The 21,200-nt window shown below is 38.9% G+C and overlaps 1 protein-coding gene across 1 annotated transcript in view; it reads left to right on the forward strand.

The window, feature by feature from the left end:
• Positions 1–3,779: 3,779 nt before the first annotated feature.
• GPR149 (G protein-coupled receptor 149) overlaps positions 3,780–21,200 on the forward strand; it is a gene marked incomplete at its 5' end in the record, with an annotated part of 70,305 nt that continues 52,884 nt past the window's right edge. Inside the window, 3 exons of the mRNA XM_082654866.1 lie at positions 3,780–4,796; positions 5,905–6,097; positions 11,217–11,674. Of these exons, the coding sequence (XP_082510992.1) occupies positions 3,780–4,796; positions 5,905–6,097; positions 11,217–11,674 (1,668 nt within the window). The remainder of the gene's footprint in view (positions 4,797–5,904; positions 6,098–11,216; positions 11,675–21,200) is intronic.

Raw genomic sequence — 21,200 nt, forward strand, 5'->3', positions numbered from 1 at the left:
TGTATGCATATGCATTGGATAATTTATGATATCTTTCGCTTGAGCTTTGATGATAAGTTAGTAAGAGTCTTAACCTGGGCCAGTCCTTTAAAATGTTTTGGTTACATCCTATATTTTTAGAAACAAAGAAATGTTATATCTTCATGATTAAGTTTATCTGTGATGCCTTTTTTTTTAATTTTCATAATACAAGACTAAATGTTTCCATCTGATTCTGTGGTTACTTTTTTATTGCCAAAGCTCTGCATTGCTAAGGATGTTATTTAACCATATTCAGCCAGAATTTTTTATGCTGTTTCCTACTTTTTGAGGATTTTCAGATATAATGTAGACTTTTAGAAAAATGAGTTGCCTGCAGTTCTTTGCAAAGGTACAGTCACATCAAGGACTTCGTAAACTAAAAGCCTAACAAAATTTTTTCCATGAAATTCTCTCTAGGTTGTTTTATAGTCTCTAATGCTATATGTTTCAAAGCAGCAGTGGGACAATAAATAACATCTTCACTTAACCTGTTCTGGTGTAATCATAATGTCAATTTAAATCAATTTAAATTTGCATTATTAAGTAATTTGCAGACAGGATTTTCAATAATTGAAGATTTAAAGATTTATCATAAATGAGACAAGAGGAGCAAGGCTAATTCACAAGAACTGAGTAAATCTAAGGCACAAAGAGGCTTCTTAGAAATCTTTCTCCCCAGACTCCTAAATGTTACCCTGGTTACTTGAAAGGCATTTAGGGTGATTCTTTTTTTTTTTTTTTTTTTTTTAGCTCAGGAGGATATTGCAAAGAAAATGAGATTATGGCTAAGGGGAAGGGGGGAAGGCTTACAACTTTCAAAAAACTCATGTATAATATACATATTTATTATATATATACACTATGTATGTATATATATATTATATATATTATAAAACATAAAGTTTGGTAAAAGGTTGTTTATAAACTACAACTTTGAAAAATGAGATATTTCAAACATGCTTTCTGAGAAAGAAAAACAGAAACAAAACTTTATAATTGTCAACATTCCTTGGAAGTGTTCCCAATCATGAGGTGCTAAGAGGGGGCAATTAGAAAATGTGTGTGTGTTGTGATTAAGAATGCAAAGCCAGGCTACAATTTTAAAAACTGGCTCTACCACTTACTAACTGTTGGGGCAACTCTATACCTAACCGTATCAGGATGAGCTGAGTTACCATCCAATAACAATCAACCCCCAAAACACAGTGACTTACACAACAAACTTTACTTCTTACACATACAAAACTTACTATAGGTTCTCACAGCCCTCCAGGGCAGCCATGATCCTTCAGTTGGCCTAACATTCCAGGCTGCTTGCATCTTATATCTTCTTCATATTGACAAGGGCCTCCATGTCATCACAGCAGGGAAAGAGAAAGCATGGAGAACCCAAGCATCAATTCAATATTGATTATTGTGAAGTAGGCAGAAAAGAAAATTAAGATAAAGTTAACCTGAACTATTTAAAAATTGTATCATTCAATTTTAGAACTTGAAAGGACCTAAAAATAATCCAGTCAAGTCCCCTTATTTTACAGATGTGGAAACAGATACCCAGAGAAAGTATAAGAATTTTTGCCCAAGTTTACACAGACAGCAGTAGCACAGTTTGGAATCAAATTCAGATTTCTCTCCTAGCTCCCTGCTGGCTGCAATTCCACCACCAACCTTTGGAAATGTACTAACACTCTTGCCCCTTCTGTCATATCGTAGAGACAAGGGCAGCATGGTGGTTAGGTGTCCTGTCCCTTTTCAAAAATATATTTAATAATAAACCCAGAGATGATGGTAATGACAGAAGGAATGTCCCCAAGCCTCAAGTGGTATTGTGACAGCCGTTATTTATTTCCACTCATTGCATTTGAACAATGTGATACGTATTGTCCAACCCCACTAAAACTCCAGGGTTAAATACCATGTGGAAAGGTAACCCAGAGCCGCCTTAATCACACTACGCTGCAAGGTCTATTACTATCAGTAGGAAGAGCCAGAGTGCTGAGTTAGCTGTCACAGGTGGCTGAGTGAAGGGGAAATCAAACAATATGTCAAGATAAGTGAAGGACCCACTGTTTATTGAAGGTTATGGCTGGCAATGACTAATACAATTACTTTTCCCTTGAACAGATTCAGGTTCAAAATGTAGCTTCAGTTACCTCTAAAATGAAAGGAATGTTCAGAGTTCTGTTGCCACTTCCATGTACTTAGACCATTACCAAATGAATGTTCTCCTTTCCCTTTCCCTGCTTTCCTTCAGACTCCAGCACTGTGTGTGGAAAGACAGCCCTCAGGTCATGATGCTGAGCTGAGGAGGAATACTACCCCCAAAGCATCCTGGGAAATGCTTGACCAGAACTATTGCTGTCTGTTACTTCTTTGCTAAACCACTCATCTTGTGAAACCAACGAGGTGGGAGGGAGACACAAGAGGAAGGAGATATGGGGATATATGTATATGTATAGCTGATTTACTTTGTTATAAAGCAGAAACTAACACACCATTGTAAAGCAATTATACCCCAATAAAGATGTTAATTAATTAATTAATTTAAAAAATGAGTTCAGAGACTCAATTGTTGTACAAAACACCTCAATACTCTGGTTAAAAATGTTTTTGTGAGATAACTTCCTTTTTACTCCCTATATAATGCCATCTGACTTTAACAACTAGAAATATTATTTATTCAAATGGAAGCTTGCTTACTTTATGACATTGACATAAAATAGTTACATGGCTAAAGTTAGAATGGCTCCACCCAAAGATTCTGCAAAATCTTTAGTGTGGTGAGGACCATAATGACATTCTTATTAGTAAGTACAATACATATTTTTAAAACAAACAAAGCTGGTACCTCCTATTTTCTTAAAAATGGCATTGATGATATTCTTCCTGCAGTGGATTATGGAACAGAGAGGTCCAGATAAGAGTAAAAGCAGCCCCTTAGTAGAGTAGCTTGGACCTCTCAAAGTGGTTATCTGTCATTCACATCAAGCCTGAGCAAGTATTTGGGTTAGTTTTATATGTCAAAACCGAAGGGGAAGGCTTAGCAAAAACATTGTCTCTTGCTCCGAATAAGGCAGGCTGAAGAGATGTACATCATTTCGCTCACACACTGGACTCCCCTCCCTTTTGTTCCTGCTTCTCTCCTGCTTGGAGCTGACTCCTCCTTCCTGCAGCTCTGAGGATCACAGGCTGATTGAAGAACACAGCGGTTCTGATGGGGAGCTGTGCTCAGTGACTCACTCTCTCTCTCATTTTCTCTCTGTCTCTCTGTCTCTGAACCGGCAAAGCTGAAAACTGCCTGAAAAGCTCTCTGCCTTTGAATCCAGCTCTGGAACCAAATGCATCATTTTACTGCTCTTAAAAACTGAATAGAGTTTGATTACCTCAAGCCAAAGCTGCTTTGCTCCATAAGAAGGACCCGAAAGGACCCACACATCATTGTTTTTCAATCTACTTGAGGAGGTTTTGCTTTCATGCCTGAAACGTGCTGGTTTCAGGAGGGAGTTTTTGGTTTGTCTGTTTTTAATTGAAATGTTGAAAAGTTTCTTATTGCTGCTTTAAGTGGAACCCAATTTTAAAATATGGGTTGAATCAGATCTAAAGGAGAGTTGTCCATTTTCTGCCGGGACTGACTGGTGAACATCTTGAGGGAAACTTGGTAGGAGATAATGAGATCTGATTTGCAACTAACAGCCATGCTTAATTTTGAGAATATTTATAGACTCATTGAAAAAGAAATTAAATATTGACCAAGGATAATGTCTGTATTTCTCAGTAACTTATCAACAAATGACTCTAGCCTGTGGAAAGAAAATCATAATTCGACAGATCTTTTAAATCCGCCAGGAACCGTGAATATATATCTTTTTTGCCTGACATGCTTAATGACTCTCGCAGCCCTGGCAGGCAGCATTTATTCACTAGTTTCCCTAATGAAAACGCGGAACAGAACTGTTGTGTCCATGCTTGTGGCTTCCTGGTCTGGGGATGATCTCATGAGCGTCTTGTCGGTGACCATCTTCATGTTTTTGCAGTGGCCAAATGAGGTCTCTGACTACTTCCAGTCTCTGTGCACCACCTCTGCCTTACTATATTTATGCCAGGGCCTCTCGAGCAACTTGAAGGCGACTCTCTTAGTCTCCTACAACTTTTACACGATGCACAGGGCTGTGGGGAGCCAGGCAGCCTCCAGAAGATCTGGCCAGGTGCTCGGCGTGGCGCTGACGGTGTGGGCAGCCAGTCTGCTGCTCTCCGCGCTTCCTCTGTGCGGCTGGGGCGCCTTTGTACGCACGCCTTGGGGCTGCCTGGCCGACTGCTCCAGCTCCTACGTGCTGCTACTTTTCGCTGTGTACACTTCGGCCTTCGGACTCCTCGCCGGCCTCTCGGTCCCCCTCACTCACCAGTTGCTGTGTTCGGAGGAGCCACCAAGACTCCACGCCAACTACCAGGAAATTTCCCGCGGAGCTTCCACTCCAGGGACCCCTTCAACGCAGGGGAGAGTGCTTTCCCCGTCCCCAGATGATGCTCCGGGCCCGGCCCTGCGGTGCTCGGGAGGATGCTCCCCGAGCTCGGATACCGTGTTTGGACCGGGTCTGCCCGCGAGGGCAGGGCTGGGGCAGGGGCCCGGGCGCGGTGCTACCGCTGTGGCTGGAGCCTGCAGGCGTGAGGACCGGGGGACTCTCTATGGCACCAGGAGCTTCACCGTGAGCGTAGCGCAGAAGCGCTTTTCTTTGATCTTAGCGATGACAAAAGTCACCCTTTGGCTGCCCATGATGGTAAAAGTGCGGTTGCTCACAGCGCGCGGGGGGGGGGTGTGTGCCAGGCAGTATGAGTGCGTGTTGAGACCACCCTCCCCGGTTTGGAGGGTCACCCAGAGACGTGCATTAAGTCCGCTTACGAATGTATCTCGCTTGGTTTTAGAGAAGCACTTGGAGGAAGGCAGTTCACGGGTAGGACTAGCAGCCGCGAAGCCTTTGCTGCTAAGTGCTTCTCGGTTCAAAACTGGGGAGGAGGGGCTTCCCTGGTGGCGCAGTGGTTGGGAGTCCGCCTGCCAGTGCGGGGGGTACGGATTCGTGCCCCGGTCCCTGCGCGTCCGGAGCCTGTGCTCCGCAACAGGAGGGGCCACAGCAGTGAGAGGCCCGCGTGCCAAAAAAAAAAAAAAAAAAAAAAAAAAACTGGGGAGGAGTATGGGGAGCGCTTTCAGGCGCGAGAGACTTAGTTTTCTGAGATCTCTCATGGTCAAGGGTGTCCTTTTCTCTCGTAGCGATATCTGGGAGTATTCAGTAAAGAGGGTTTTTGCCCCCAATCCTCTGTCATGCCCTTCTCTCTGCTCCATTCCTCCCTAGTAAGGACACCGCCCATCCCCAGCAGGGAGACAGGAGAGGCGTGGTCAGGAGTAGAGACAGCAGAAAGTAGAGAAAACAGGCTTTTGTTCAAGCCTCCAGGAAAGAGCCCAGCTGAGAGGTGGCAGGTGGTGCCCTAGTGTGACAAGCATAACCTGGCGGAGGTGAGGGGCCAGGGATGTGACAAAGGACATCTGGAGTACCAGGTACAGGTTTCACACATGCTTGCCTGTTTTCTGGGATAGCATTTTCTGTATTGTGACTGTGTTTCCCTAGTGGAAACTTGAGCTGGCAGCTAGCACAGACCAGGCTGTCAAGAGTGGAAACCCTCAAAGCCTGTGCAGTCTGGAGCAGCGGGCCTCCTCCCAAGGATTCCCAGTCCATCACCCAAACTGAGGATGCCAGCCCAGGAATAGAGCTTCTGGCTCTCAGACAGGAAAGGGCCCTGGAGGAGGGAACTGGGGCAGCATGCTTGAGGGAAAGGCTTGGCAAAATGGAAAATGTTATCCTAGGATAGGTCTGAAGCTCTCTGCTTTTGCAGATCCACATGGTGGTCCAGCACGTCGTGGGGTTTCAGAGCCTTCCCTTTGAGACGCTCAGCTTTCTGCTAACCCTCCTGGCCACCACTGTAACTCCAGTGTTTGTCTTGTCCAAACACTGGACACACTTGCCCTGTGGCTGCATCATCAACTGCAAGCAGAACACATATGCAGTGACGTCTGATGGGAAAAAACGTAAGTCCTGAACAGTGCAGAGGTTGGGAACAATATGCATATGGTCAAATACAGAAAGGTGGTCTGTTGAGAGAGTTGCCTTAGTAGGGGATGAAGAGTCCAAGGACAAATGAAGTGGTAAATGGAAGAAATTATAATGTGAAACAAGTGTTAGCACAATATTGGAGTAAGTTTTAAATGAGGCAAGTTTAAAACAGCTCTGTGAACTGCTTGTACATTGAATAATTATTTTAGGTTAGAAAAGAAGAGAATTTATTCAAAACAGCATGAAGTCAACAAAGGCCTTTAGGTGTTATATCTACCATAGCTCTTAGCCTAGAGTAGAAAATAACTCCCCCTCCCAAATCTACGTATGAGAAGTCTGCATCTTTGAAAAGTTAAAAACTCATTATATTAAAGTTCATTATTGCTGAGTGGAACAGTAAAGAAAAGCATTTTCTTTAGTTTGCTGCTTATATTCTTCCAGGGTTTTGGAAAGTTTTCAGAGTAAGCAATAGGAGTGACTAAAAACAGTTCCAAAACAAATTTTAAGTGTTTGCCTCTGCTTTTAGAAAACATACATACATACACAAAACAACCCCACAAACACCTATAATTTCAAAAAAGGACAAAGGTGGCAGAGTTTGTCAATGTATGTTCATGTATGAATCTAGCCATGCTAGTTACTTAAAACAAACAAACAAACCAAAAAAAAAACCAACTACGTTCTAAAGAGTACCTCTAGACCAGGAGTGCGGTCAATTATAAAACTCACTAGAGTGTAATTGTTCCTATTCTGAGACAGGAAAAGTTGAAGAATGACCTGTATATTTTGACTCTTCATAAGGAAAAGGATTTTTTTTGTCATTCCAGACAAAAGATAGGATGTTCTACCATTTAATAAATCCAAGACTGCATTAGTGTATGCTGAATTAACTGTTCCATTAATTGTCCTTTGCTCAGAATAAGCAAGTATATTATTCTTTAACAGAGAAGAAAGAATAAATAAAAACATTCCATCTTAGACTATTTTAGGGCTATGAAAACTAGAGACTATTAAAGAATATTCTGCAATCAGTTCTTCAACAGGTTTATTTTATAAACATTAAATAGTCATGAACTGGTCATTTTCCATGTATTCATGACATTTAATGTCTAGATAATTTTCAAATGACCAGAAGATTTTTTTAGTGTTAAGGATGCCATGAAGTTTTATTGTTAATAGATGCCAAATTCATCTATGCCCTTAAAATAAAATAGCCATGGAACTTGTAATAATTATGTGCTTTTGGATATTAATATCCAGAGCAACAGTGACACAGAAAATTAATAATAAATCTTTTTGAACCACATAGAAGAACACAGAACATGTAAAAATCACTTACAAGCCTTAAAGTTCTACCATTCTATCAAACATTAATATTTTGTCACTAAATTAATGAACTAACCCCATCTTATAGTATTTAAAATTGTGAGAGAGACAAGAAGAGTTTAGGGCAGTCATTTTTAAGAACTGAAGGGCACCTCTATCAGAGCTGAAAACAAAGCAATGCAACAGATCTATCACTATAAATGGTCTAGGAAGCACTTCTGTCTTATACTGCACAAAATAGAAGAAACTACAGCAGGCTAGCAGAATCAATAATCCTGCTAATATCTCATGTTTGAAATTAGAACCATGCCTTTCAAGATCAAAATAATATTTTTCCTCTAAAATTATCGTTGCCCTTATTCGTATTCATTTTAAAATTTCAGGGAAGGTGTTGAAATGTGAGCTTAGAGAGGCGTGGCTTCGAAAATAAAATGTTGTGAGAAACGTTAGTTTAAAATGGCTCCATTCTCTTTTTTTTTTTTTTTTTACATCTTTATTGGAGTATAATTGTTTACAATGGTGTGTTAGTTTCTGCTTTATAACAAAGTGAATCAGCTGTACATATACATATATCCCCATATCTCCTCCCTCTTGCGTCTCCCTCCTACCCTCCCTATCCCACCCTTCTAGGTGGTCACAAAGCACTGAGCTGATCTCCCTGTGCTATGTGGCTGCTTCCCACTAGCTATCTATTTTACATTTGGTAGTGAATATATGTCCATGGCACTCTCTCACTTGATCCTAGGCTCTGCCACAGGAAAATTATAAGAATGATGTACTTTCCTTGTCTGAGGACCCACCATAAATTTTCCTATTGCTAGGATGACACAAAAACAGAATTTTGAAACTCCAAAGATGGCTCATCCTCTGGTGGGCAGGTGCTTGATCAGTTATAGTACTTTGATTCTATGTAGTTATAGTACTTTGATGGCTCCAGTGTCACATTTAAGCTTTTTCTCCTTAACAAATTAATATCCGCCTTTTACATTCTTTTGCTGGGAACTCCAGAAGCAAGAAAAGGAAAATATTTTTTCCTAACTCATATTTACCGTAGGTTCATTTTGGTGGTGTAAGCATAATTCTACATCTCAGCTTCACTGTATGGATACTGAGAGACATGCAGCCAGAATATGAATGTCAGTAATGGAAAATAATTTCCAGAAATAATAGTTCTCTCCTGTTTTCAACAATAATCTGTATTACTAGTGTCTCAAAACAAAAGTTGTTTAAAAAAGCTGGTTTTAACACAGAGGTCTCAGGTGGTAGACATATGGATTGGATATGGCTTTCAGACCCATTTGGTTTGCATGACATGATGTGTTCTTTTTTAAATTAAATAAACAGTTAAAATAAAATATTTTCTATAAAAATCAGATTTTCAGCTTCTGTTTTTTGACAAAGTCAAAGTATCTGCTGACATGTTACTCTGAAGAATTATGTATATTTATAAGCTGATATAATTACTTATGTCTAAAATTGTCATTAGTAAGATGTGATTAAAAGCAGAAGACTAGAGCTATTTCATGCCTTATCCAGGGTTTTGCTTTTCAGAGCAAATGTAACATTATACTTATTTTTCATAAGTGTACTATAGACTTCAAAAGACCCTGACTCTATTCCTCTAAGTTTCTTGTAAGTTACTAGTCAAATATTGTCAACTCTGTTTTGTTGTTATAGCCTATTACCTTCATTGGTTAGTCAGAATTTACCTCTAGTGTTAAGGAAAAGTCAATAACAAGAAGTGTTTCTACTGGTTACATTTCATAATTAATGTACTTCCCTTAACTCAAAGATAGCACATCAGGGACATTCTGCTTCCATTAACATATTTCATGGATCTGATTAGCAGTAAAGCAATTTCACATAGAGGTTAATGACTTCAATTCTGGAGTCAGCTTTAAATTAAAATCTCTTTACCAGGTAAGTAATCCTAGGTAGGTTTCTTCTATCAGCCCCAGTTTTCTCAAATGCAAAATAGAACCAATATGCCTTTTATTATGTAGGGTTGTTGTTTTGTTAAATGTCATGACCTTTGTGCATAACTGTCCCTGGAATGCTCTAGTTCCCCACTGTATCTTTCTCAATCACACTTCCTTCTCATAGCCTACCTCAGACTGCTTCTTGCACCCAGTGATGTGGAAGGAGATTTTCCACCGACACATTCTGTACAGTTCTTTAAAAACCTTACTCACTTTTGTTTTATATATTTCATAGTTATAATACACAGATAATAAAATACATAGCCATAGATATCCATTTATATGATAAAATTGGGATTTTATGACAGTTTTTGTTTGCTTAATATCCTTGAATTGACCACTTGTCACTTTATAACTTTTTTTTAGAGAAAAAGGAAACCCAACAATAACTAAAACGTCCTTTTAGTTCCTTCAGCTTTCACACTATTAAAGTAACTTAAAAATTCTAATTTAATTTTACTGGACTATATTACTAGAAAAAGTTAAGTAGTACTGTAAATGAAATAGTGTATAATGTTAACATCTGTTTCTACTTTTCCATTTTCTTTGAATAGAAATTTTTGTTTGTATCCTGGCTCAATGAATGTTTTGGCTCAAATAATGAGTGATACCTATAAATTCTCTTTCAGTCAGCAGAATTGGTTTGTAAATCTTCAGTTCTGAGACTATTTCAGTAATAGAATCAGCATATGAATGACATGAGGTTGTATTGTAAAATGAATCAAATTTTACCTGTTCTCATAGAAATTTTATAGTTTTTAATAAATTTTTCCACCAAGGATAGCTAAATATGTGCTAATAAAACACAGAACTATCCAAGTAGAAAACAAGTTTTGAAATGAGCCATGTTTGAAAGATGAAAATCAAAACATTACATTGCATTTTGTCTACCATCTTGATATAGCTTCATTCTTAATACACAAAAATTATCTAGTATTTAATGACGTTCACATACAACAATTGTATCACTTCTGTCACATTCTCATGTGTTATTCTACTAAGACTTTATACAGTATTCACCAAATAGTAGTGCTATATGTAAGATACCATCATATTTCACCTGATTTAAACCATGGAAAGTTTTATGTGTTCCTGCTAAACTGCTCTTGTAGTTAATCAGGTATATACATGTTGTAAAGTGCTTCAGTTCACAGAAATATGTCTATATACTCTTCTTTAAAATTCATTTCAAATTTATTCAGAAATGTACATATTATTTTTAAAAGTTTAAAAACTGTATTGTAGCATTATCTAATTTTTACTGTATGCATTTATAAACATATAAATGTCAGGAATGATATACATCAAAATATTTAAAGCAGTTATATCGTTGTTGGTATTGCCAGCAGAATATCTCAAGTAATATTAAGAGCTTTTTAATAATTAAGTTGTAGCAAAATAAAATTTATAAACAATGTATTTTATCCCCAAGTAAAGAAATGTAGAGATAATTGGTAGATTGATAGAGCTAAAACTAAAACTGAGTGGATATGAGACTATTCTAATTTATGGATCAATATTTTACATAAAATTTCTTTAAAGACTTCAGTGTTCTTGGGTTGTATGTATTTCAAGCCTTCCATTGTGTAAGTGAGAACAGTTAGGCCCAGAGTGATAAGATGGTTGAATTTGTGAGGCACAGTTGCTTTGCATAATTGACAAGAAGTAAACGAAGATAATTCAACTAATCAGGTTGAATTCACTTTCCTATTTTTATTCATTTTGTATATCCAAGCACTGTTTATATCTATCTTCCTAATCATGGAATTTTGTTTTTGTTTTTACATAGCCAAGAGGAGATGCTTTGAATTCAATCTATCATTTCAACGAAGTTATGGAATTTATAAAATAGCACATGAAGATTACTATGATGATGATGAAAATTCAATATCCTATCACAATCCCATGAACTATGAGTGCAAAACTACAAAAGACTCTCAGAGAGACTCTCATAATGTATTCAATGCCATAAAGGTGGAAATCAGCACCACGCCCTCTCTGGACAGCTCCACACTAAAAGGCATCAACAAATGCACAAACACTGATATTATAGATACTAAACAGGATTCCCACAATGAAAAGGGTGTTGATCCACTGCTCTCTGAAAAAACAGAAGGTGATATTAAATATGATGAAACCACCCTTTTGGAAGGGCCAGAAAGAAGACTTTCTCATGAGGAGAGTCAGAAACCAGACCTTTCAGACTGGGAATGGTGTAGGAGTAAATCAGAAAGAACCCCTCGTCAGGTACAGTAAAGGTTGTTATTCCTCTTAAATTAAAAGTAATACCAAATATGACAGCATGCAAAAAAATGATCCATTGCTTATTTCATTCATCCAACTCCAAGGTTATCTTCACTTAACTCAATTAATTTCCATAATACTAAATTTTATTTCAAAGTGTCTTTTTAAAATTTTTTAATTAGTTCTACATTTTCAGTCAAATTCTATCTATTTTGGAATTGGCAGAGCTAAACAGGATCTTTGAGATGAGCCTCTATTTTAACCTCAAGTAATCTGTGTAAATTCAGACTAGACTCTCAAAACTTATTTCAAATTAGTAAACTTGTAGGTTTTATATTTTTTCTTCACCTGAAAAGTTTACACAAGTGTCCAAAACAGGTTTTGGGGCAAATGTTTATCCAATTACCAGTAAACAGGTAGTCCTTTTGCAACTCTACTATTCACATAGCTTGGCTATTAGTCTTTTTTTTGTTTTAAATTTTATTTCTTTATTTTTTTATACAGCAGGTTCTTTTTTTTTTAAACATCTTTATTAGAATATAATTGCTTTACAATGGAGTGTTAGTTTGTGCTGTATAACAAAGTGAATCAGCTATATGTATACATATATCCCCATATCCCCTCCCCCTTGCATCTCCCTCCTATCCTCCCAATCCCACCCCGCTAGGTGGACACAAAGCACCGAGCTGATCTCCCTGTGCTATGCAGCTGCTTCCCACTAGCTAGCTATTTTACATTTGTTAGTGAATATATGTCCATGCCATTCTCCCACTTCATCCCAGCTTACCCTTCCCCCTCCCCATGTCCTGCAGTCCATTCTCTATGTCTGCATCTTGATTCCTGTCCTGCCCCTAGGTTCTTCAGAACCATTTTTTTTTTTAGATTCCATATAGATTGTGTTAGCGTACAGAATTTGTTTTTCTCTATCTGACTTACTTCACTCTGTATGACAGTCTCTAGATCCATCCACCTCACTACAAATAACTGAGTTTCATTTCTTTTTATGGCTGAGTAATATTCCATTGTATACATGTGCCATATCTTCTTTATCCGTTCATCTGTCAATGGACACTTATGTTGCTTCCATTTCCTGGCTATTGTAAATAGAGCTGCAATGAACATTGTGGTACATGACCCTTTTGAATTATGGTTTTCTCAGGGTATATGCCAGGAGTGGGATTGCTGAGTATTATGATAGTTCCATTTTTAGATTTTAAGGAATCTCCATACTGTTCTCCATAGTGGCTGTATCAATTTACATTCCCACCAACACTGCAAGAGGGTTCCCTTTTCTCCACACCCTCTCCAGCCTTTATTGTTTGTAGATTTTTTGATGATGGCCATGCTGACTGGTGTGAGGTGATACCTCATTGTAGTTTTGATTTGCATTTCTCTAATGATTAGTGATGTTGAGCATTCTTTCATGTGTCTGTTGGCGATCTGTATATCTTCTTTGGAGAAATGTCTATTTAGGTCTTCTGCCCATTTTTGGATTGGATTTTTTGTTTTTTTGATATTGAGCTGCATGAGCTGCTTGTATATTTTGGAGATTAAATCTTTGTCAGTTGCTTCATTTCCAAATATTACTCCCATTCTGAGGGCAGTCTTTTAGCCTTGTTTATGGTTTCCTTTGCTGGGCAAAAGCTTTTAAGTTTCATTAGGTCCCTTTGTTTATTTTTGTTTTTATTTCCGTTTCTCTAGGAGGTGGATCAAAAAGGATCTTGCTGAGATTGATATCATGGAGTGTTCTGCCTATGTCTTCCTCTAAGAGTTTTATAGTGTCTGGCCTTAGATTTAGTCTTTAATCCATTTTGAGTTTATTTTTGTGTATGGTGTTAAGGAGTGTTCTGATTTCATTCTTTTACATGTAGCTGTCCAGTTTTCCCAGCACCATTTCTTGAAGAAGCTGTCCATTCTCCATTGTATATTCTTGCCTCCTTTATCAAAGATAAGGTGACCTTATGTGCGTGGGTTTATCTCTGGGCTTTCTATCCTGTTCCATTGATCTATCTTTCTGTTTTTGTGCCAGTACCACACTGTCTTGATTACTATAGCTTTGTAGTCAGGGAGCCTGATTCCTCCAGCTCCGTTTCTCTTTCTCAAGATCGCTTTGGCTATTGGGGGTCTTTTGTGTTTCTATACAAATTGTGAAATTTTTTGTTCTAGTCCTGTGAAAAATGCCATTGTTAGTTTGATTGGGATTGCATTGAATCTGTAGATTGCTTTGGGTAGTAGAGTCATTTTCACAATGTTGATTCTTCCAATCCAAGAACATGGTATATCTCTCCATATGTTTCTATCATCTTTAATTTCTTTCACCAGTGTCTTATAGTTTTCTGCATACAGGTCTTTTGTCTCCTTAGGTAGGTTTATTACTAGGTATTCTATTCTCTTTGTTGCAGTGGTAAATGGGAGTGTTTCCTTAATTTCTCTTTCAGATTTTTCATCATTAGTGTTTAGGAATGCCAGAGATTTCTGTGCATTAATTTTGTATTCTGCTACTTTACCAAATTCATTGATTAGCTCTAGTAGTTTTCTGGTAGCATCTTTAGGATTCTCTATGTATAGTATCATGTCATCTGCAAACAGTGACAATTTTACTTCTTGTTTTCTGATGTGGACTCCTTTTATTTCGTTTTCTTCTCTTATTGCTGTGGCTAAAACTTCCAAAACTATGTTGAATAGTAGTAGTGAGAGTGGGCAACCTTGTCTTCTTCCTGATCTTAGTGGAAATGGTTTCAGTTTTTCACCATTGAGAACAATGTTGGCTGTGGGTTTGTCATTTATGGCCTTTATTATATTGAGGTAGGTTCACTCTATGCCTACTTTCTGGAGGGTTTTTATCATAAATTGGTGTTGAATTTTCTCAAAAGATTTTTCTGCATCTATTGAGATGATCATATGAATTTTCTCCTTCAATTTGTTACTATGGTTTATCATATTGATTGATTTGCATATATTGAAGAATCCTTGCACTCCTGGGATAAACCCCACTTGCTCATGGTGTATGATCCTTTTAATGTGCTGTTGGATTCTGTTTGCTAGTGTTTTATTGACGATTTTTGCATGTTCATCAGTGATATTGGCCTGTAGTTTTCTTTTTTGTGGCATCTTTGTCTGATTTTGGTATCAGGGGGATGGTGGCCTCGTAGAATGAGTTTGGGAGTGTTCCTCCCTCTGCTATATTTTGGAAGAGTTTGAGAAGGATAGGTGTTAGCTCTTCTCTAAATGTTTGATAGAATTCACCTGTGAAGCCATCTTTCCTGGCCTTTTCTTTGTTGGAAGATTTTTTTTTTTTTTTGCGGTATGCGGGCCTCTCACCGTTATAACCTCTCCCGTTGTGGAGCACAGGCTCCAGATGCACAGGCTCAGCGGCCATGGCTCATGGGCCCAGCCTCTCTGCAGCATGTTGGATCTTCCCGGTCCAGGGCATTAACCCGTGTCCCCTGCATCGGCAGGCGGACTCTCAACCACTGCGCCACCAGGGAAGCCCTGTTGGAAGATTTTTAATCACAGTTTCAATTTCAGTGCTTGTGATTGGTCTGTTTTTATTTTCTATTTCTTCCTGGTTTAGTCTCAGATGGCTGTGCTTTTCTAAGAATTTGTCCATTTCTTCCAGGTTGTCCATTTTATTGGCATATAGTTGCTTGTAGTAATCACTCATGATCCTTTGTATTTCTGCAGTCTCAGTTGTTACTTCTTCTTTTTCATTCCTAATTCTATTTATTTGGGTCTTCTCCCTTTTTTTTCTTGATGAGTCTGGCTAATGGTTTATCAATTTTGTTTATCTTCTCAAAGAACCAGCTTTTAGTTTTATTGATCTTTGCTCTCCTTTCCTTCATTCTTTTTCATTTATTTCTGATCTGATCTTTATGATTTCTTTCCTTCAGCTAACTTGGGGTTTTTTGTCCTTCTTTCTCTAATTGCTTTAGGTGTAAAGTTAGGTTGTTTATTTGAGATATTTCTTGTTTCTTGAGGTAGGATTGTATTGCTATAAACTTCCGTCTTAGAACTGCTTTTGCTGCATCCCATAGGTTTTGGGTCGTCGTGATTTCATTGGCATCTTTTTCTAGGTATTTTTTGATTTCTTCTTTGATTTCTTCAGTGATCTCTTGGTTATTTAGTAGTGTATTGTTTAGCCTCCATGTGTTTGTATTTTTTACAGATTTTTTCCTATAATTGATAGGTAGTCTCATAGTGTTGTGGTTGGAAAAGCTATTTGATACAATTTCAATTTTTTTAAATTTACCAAGGCTTGATTTGTGACCCAAGATATGATCTATCCTGGAAAATGTTCCATGAGCACTTGAGAAGAAAGTGTAATCTGCTGTTTTTGGATGGAATGTCTTATAAATATCAATTAAGTCCATCTTGTTTAATGTGTCATTTAAAGCTTGTGTTCCTTTTTTTATTTTCATTTTAGATGATCTGTCCATTGGTGAAAATGGGGTGATAATGTCCCCTATTATGATGGTATTACTGTTGATTTCCCCTTTTATGGCTGTTAGTATTTGCCTTATATATTGAGGTGCTCTTATGTTGGGTGCATAAATATTTACAATTGTTATATCTTCTTCTTGGATCGATCCCTCGATCATTATGTAGTGTCCTTCTTTGTCTCTTGTAATATTCTTCATTTTAAAGCCTATTTTGTCTGATATGAGAATTGCTACTCCAGCTTTCTTTTGATTTCCATTTGCATGTGATATCTTTTCCCATCCCCTCCCTTTCAATCTGTATGTGTTCCTAGGTCTGAAGTGGGTCTCTTGTAGACAGCATATGTACAGGTCTTGTTTTTGTATCCATTCAGCCAGTCTGTGTCTTTGGTTTGGAGCACCTAATCCATTTACATTCAAGGTAATTATCAATCTGTATGTTCCTATTACCATTTTCTTAATTGTTTTGGGTTTGTTATTGTAAGTCTTTTCCTTCTCTTGTGTTTCCTGCCTAGAGAAGTTCCTTTAGCATTTGTTGTAGAGCTGGTTTGGTGGTGCTGAATTCTCTCAGCTTTTTCTTATCTGTACAGGTTTTAATTTCTCCATCAAATCTGAATGATATCCCTACTGGGTAGAGTCATCTTGGTTGTCGGTTTTTCCCTTTCATCACTTTAAATATGTTCTGCCACTCCCTTCTGGCTTGCAGAGTTTCTGCTGAAAGATCAGCTGTTAACCTTACGGGGATTCCCTTGTTTGTTATTTGTTGCTTTTCCCTTGTGGTTTTTAATATTTTTTCTTTGTATTTAATTTTTGATAGTTTGATTAATATGTGTCTTGGTGTGTTTCTCCTTGGATTTATTCTGTGTGGGACTCTCTGTGCTTTCTAGGGTTGATTGACTATTTCCTTACCCATATTTGGGAAGTTTTCAACTGTAATCTCTTCAAATATTTTCTCAGTACCTTTTTTTTTCTCTTCTTCCTTTGGGACCCATATAATTCGAATGTTGGTGCATTTAATGTTGCCCAGAGGTCTCTGAGATTGTCCTCAATTCTTTTCATTCTTTTTTCTTTATTCTTCTCTGTGGTAGTTATTTCCACTATTTTATCTTCCAGGTCGCTTATCCGTTCTTCTGCCTCAGTTATTTGCTATTGATTCCTTCTAGAGAATGTTTAATTTCATCTATTGTGTTGTTCATCATTGTTTGTTTTCTTTTAGTTCTTCTAGGTCCTTGTTAAACGTTTCTTGTATTTTCTCCATTCTATTTCCAAGATTTTTGATCATCTTTTCTATCATTACTCTGAATTCTTTTTTAGGTAGCCTGCTTATTTCCTCTTTTTTTTTTTTGGTCTAGTGGGTTTTTACCTAGCTCCTTCACCTGCTGTGTGTTTCTCTGTCTTCTCATTTTGCTTATCTTACTGTGTTTGGGTTCTCCTTTTTGCAGGCTATAGGTTCGTAGTTCCCATTGTTTTTGGTGTCTGCTCCCAGTGGGTAAGGTTGGTTCAGTGGGTTGTGTAGGCTTCCTAGTGGAGGGGACTGGTGCCTGTGTTTTGGTGGATGAGGCTGGATCTTGTCTTTCTGGTGGGTAGGTCCACGTCTGGTGGTGTGTTTTGGGGTGTCTGTGGCCTTATTATGATTTTAGACAGCCTCTCTGCTAATGGGTGGGTTTGTGTTCCTGCCTTGCTAGTTGTTTGGCATAGGGCGTCCAGCACTGTAGCTTGCTGGTCTTTGAGTGGAGCTGGGTCTTAGTGTTGAGACGGAGATCTCTGGGAGAGCTTTTGCCATTTGATATTACATGGGGCCAGGAGGTCTCTGGTGAGCCAATATCCTGAACTCGGCTCTCTCACCTCAGAGACTCAGGCCTGACCCCCAGCCAGAGCACCAAGACCCTGTCAGCCACATGGCTCAGAAGAAAAGGGAGATAAAAAAAAAAAGAAAGAAAAGAAAGTTATTAAAATAGAAAAAACTATTAAAAATAAAACAGTAATTAAAAAAAAAGAAGAGAAAAAGGAAGAAGAGAGCAACCAAACAAAAATCAAATCCACCAATGGTAACAAGCACTGAAAAACTATAGTAAAAAAAAACGGACAGTCAGAACCCTAGGACAAATGGCAAAAGCAAAGCTATACAGACAAAATCACACAAAGAAGCATACACATACACACTCACAAAAAGAGAAAAAGTAAATATATATATATGTATATATAATTTAAAAAGGAAGAGAGCAACCAAATAAATAAACAAATCTACCAATGATAATAAGCTCTAAATACTAAACTAAAATAAACATAAAACCAGAAACAAATTAGATGCAGAAAGCAAACCCCAAGTCTACAGTTGCTCCCAAAGTCCACCGCGTCAATTTTGGGCTGATTTGTTGTCTATTCAGGTATTCCACAGATGCAGGTACATCAAGTTGATTGTGGAGATTTAATCCGCTGCTCCTGAGGCTGCTGGGAGAGATTTCCCTTTCTCTTCTTTGTTCGCACAGCTCGTGGGGTTCAGCTTTGGATATGGCCCCGCCTCTGCATGTAGGTCTCCTGAGGGTGTCTGTTCCCAACCCAGATAGGACAGGGTTAAGGGAGCGGCTGATAAGGGGGCTCTGGCTCACTCAGGCTGGGGGAAGGGAAGGGTACAGAATGGGGGGCGAGCCTGCGGTGGCAGAGGCCAGCATGACATTGCAACAGGCTGAGGCGCGCCATGTGTTCTCCCGGGGAAGTTGTCCCTGGATCACGGGACCCTGGCAGTGGCGGGCTGCACAGACTCCCAGGAGGGGAAGTGTGGATAGTGACCTGTGCTTGCACACAGGCTTCTTGGTGGCAGCAGCAGCAGCCTTAGTGTTTCATGCCCATCTCTGTGATCCACGCTGATAGCCGTGGCTCACCCCCATCTCTGGAGCTCATTTAGGCGGTACTCTGAATCCCCTCTCCTCGCACACCCTGAAACAATGGTCTCTTGCCTCTTAGGCAGGTCCAGAGATTTTCCCAGACTCCCTCCTGGCTAGCTGTGGCGCACTAGCCCGCTTCAGGCTGTGGTCACGCAGCCAGCTGCAGTCCTCTCCCTGGGATCTGAACTCCGAAGCCCGAGCCTCAGCTCCCAGCCCCCGCCCATCCTGGCGGGTGTGCAGACAAGCCTGTTGGGCTGGTGAGTGCTTGTTGGCACCGATCCTCTGTGCGGGAATCTCTCTGCTTTTCCCTCCACACCCCTGTTGCTGCCCTCTCCTCCGCGTCTCTGAAGCTCCCCCTGCTGCCCACCCCCCGTCCCTGCCAGTGAATGAGCTTCCTTCACAGCTCCCTCCCAGAAGTGCAGGTCCCATACCTATTCTTTTGTCCCTGGTTTTCCTTTTTTCTTTTGCCCTACCCAGGTACATGGCGAGTTTCTTGCCTTTTGGGAAGTCTGAGGTCTTCTGCCAGCATTCAGTAGGCGTTCTGTAGGAGTTGTTCCACATGTAGATGTAGTTTTGATGTATTTGTGGGGAGGAAGGTGATCACCACGTCTTACTCCTCTGCCATCTTGAAGGCGCCTCCCTATAGCAGGTCCTTATTAGTTATCTATTTTTTACACATTAGTGTATATATGTCAATCCCAATCTCCCAATTCATCACACCACTACAGCCACCCCCCGTTTCCCCTCCTGGTGTCTATACGTTTGTTCTCTACATCTGTGTCTCTATTTTTGCCTTGAAAACTGGTTCATCTGTACCATTTTTCGAGATTCCACATATATGCGTTAATATACAATATTTGTTTTTCTCTTTCTGACTTACTTCACTCTGTATGACAGTCTCTAGGTCCATCCACGTCTCTACAAATGACCCAATTTTGTTCCTTTTTATGGCTGAGTAATATTACACTGTATATATGTACCACACCTTCTGTATCCATTTTGCCTATTAGTCTTGCTGGAACTAGTCCCTCTAATACTCAGCGAGGAAAAAAAGACCTATTCCAGAATAGACCCAAGTGAATCTTTGCAAAAACCCTGCTAAATGTTCCATCCTTTTAAGGGTTGAAGAATAGTTATATATTTTTTTTAATTTTTATTTATTTATTTGTTTGTTTATTTATTTTGGCTATGTTGCTTCTTCGTTGTTGTACACAGGCTTCTTATTGCTGTAGCTTCTCTTGTTGCAGAGCATGGGCTCTAGGCACGTGGGCTTCAGTATTTGCAGCATGTGGGCTCTGTAGTTGTAGCTCACGGGCTCTAGAGCGCAGGCTCAGTAGTTGTGGCACACGGGCTTAGTTGCTCTGTGGCATGTGGGAATCTTCCTGGACCAGGGATCAAATCTGTGTCCCCTGCATTGGCAGGTGGATTCTTAACCACTGCGCCACCAGGGAAGTCCCTATATGATGTTTTATAATGAAATAATTTGTACCTTAAGCTCATCCCATTCTTTCCTAGATTTAAGCCTGCCTAGAATGATGAGGGGTACTTCTTATTTTATTGAAATTGTAGTGTGATATTGATATAAGATTGTTCTTTCCTCCAAACGCTCATACCTGATAATTAAAGTTGCTCTTGCTTTCCACACAATTAATTTACTAGGAAAAGACATTTTTTTCTACATGACTTAACATAAATCAGAGTCCACCTGCCCCTAATCTCTGGAATCAAAACTATAGTTTTTCAAATATCTGCTAGTAATAGTGCAGTCATTGATCACAAGTATGACCATCTAACACCAACTATGAATATGAACAGAATAATCTGAGATTTCCTTTATTCTCCTTGATTAATTAAAACTACTAGTTTTTCTTTGATATCACCAGTTTTAAAAGTTGGATAATAAAACAAAATATATGATTAAAAATAATTATTCATAGTGTTTAGTGATTAGGTATCTCAAAAAAATCTAAATATTTGCTGTAAATTGCAAAATACAGTGAAAATTGTATTACTGACAGTATACACTGCTCAGTATTTTTAGAACAATGTGATACCCCAGCTAAGAGGGGAATCCCTACAATATCATCATCAATTTGTTCCTAAATAATCTAATCCTCCTGGTTTTCTTGCACTTAAAAATTAAGTAATATTATGAAGCATGTATGTGTGTGTATATCGCAATAACTTGCAACTACAGTACCCTGTGTG

The sequence above is a fragment of the Grampus griseus genome, assembly GCF_964374135.1.
Source record: "Grampus griseus genome assembly, chromosome: 5".
NCBI lineage: Eukaryota > Metazoa > Chordata > Mammalia > Artiodactyla > Delphinidae > Grampus > Grampus griseus.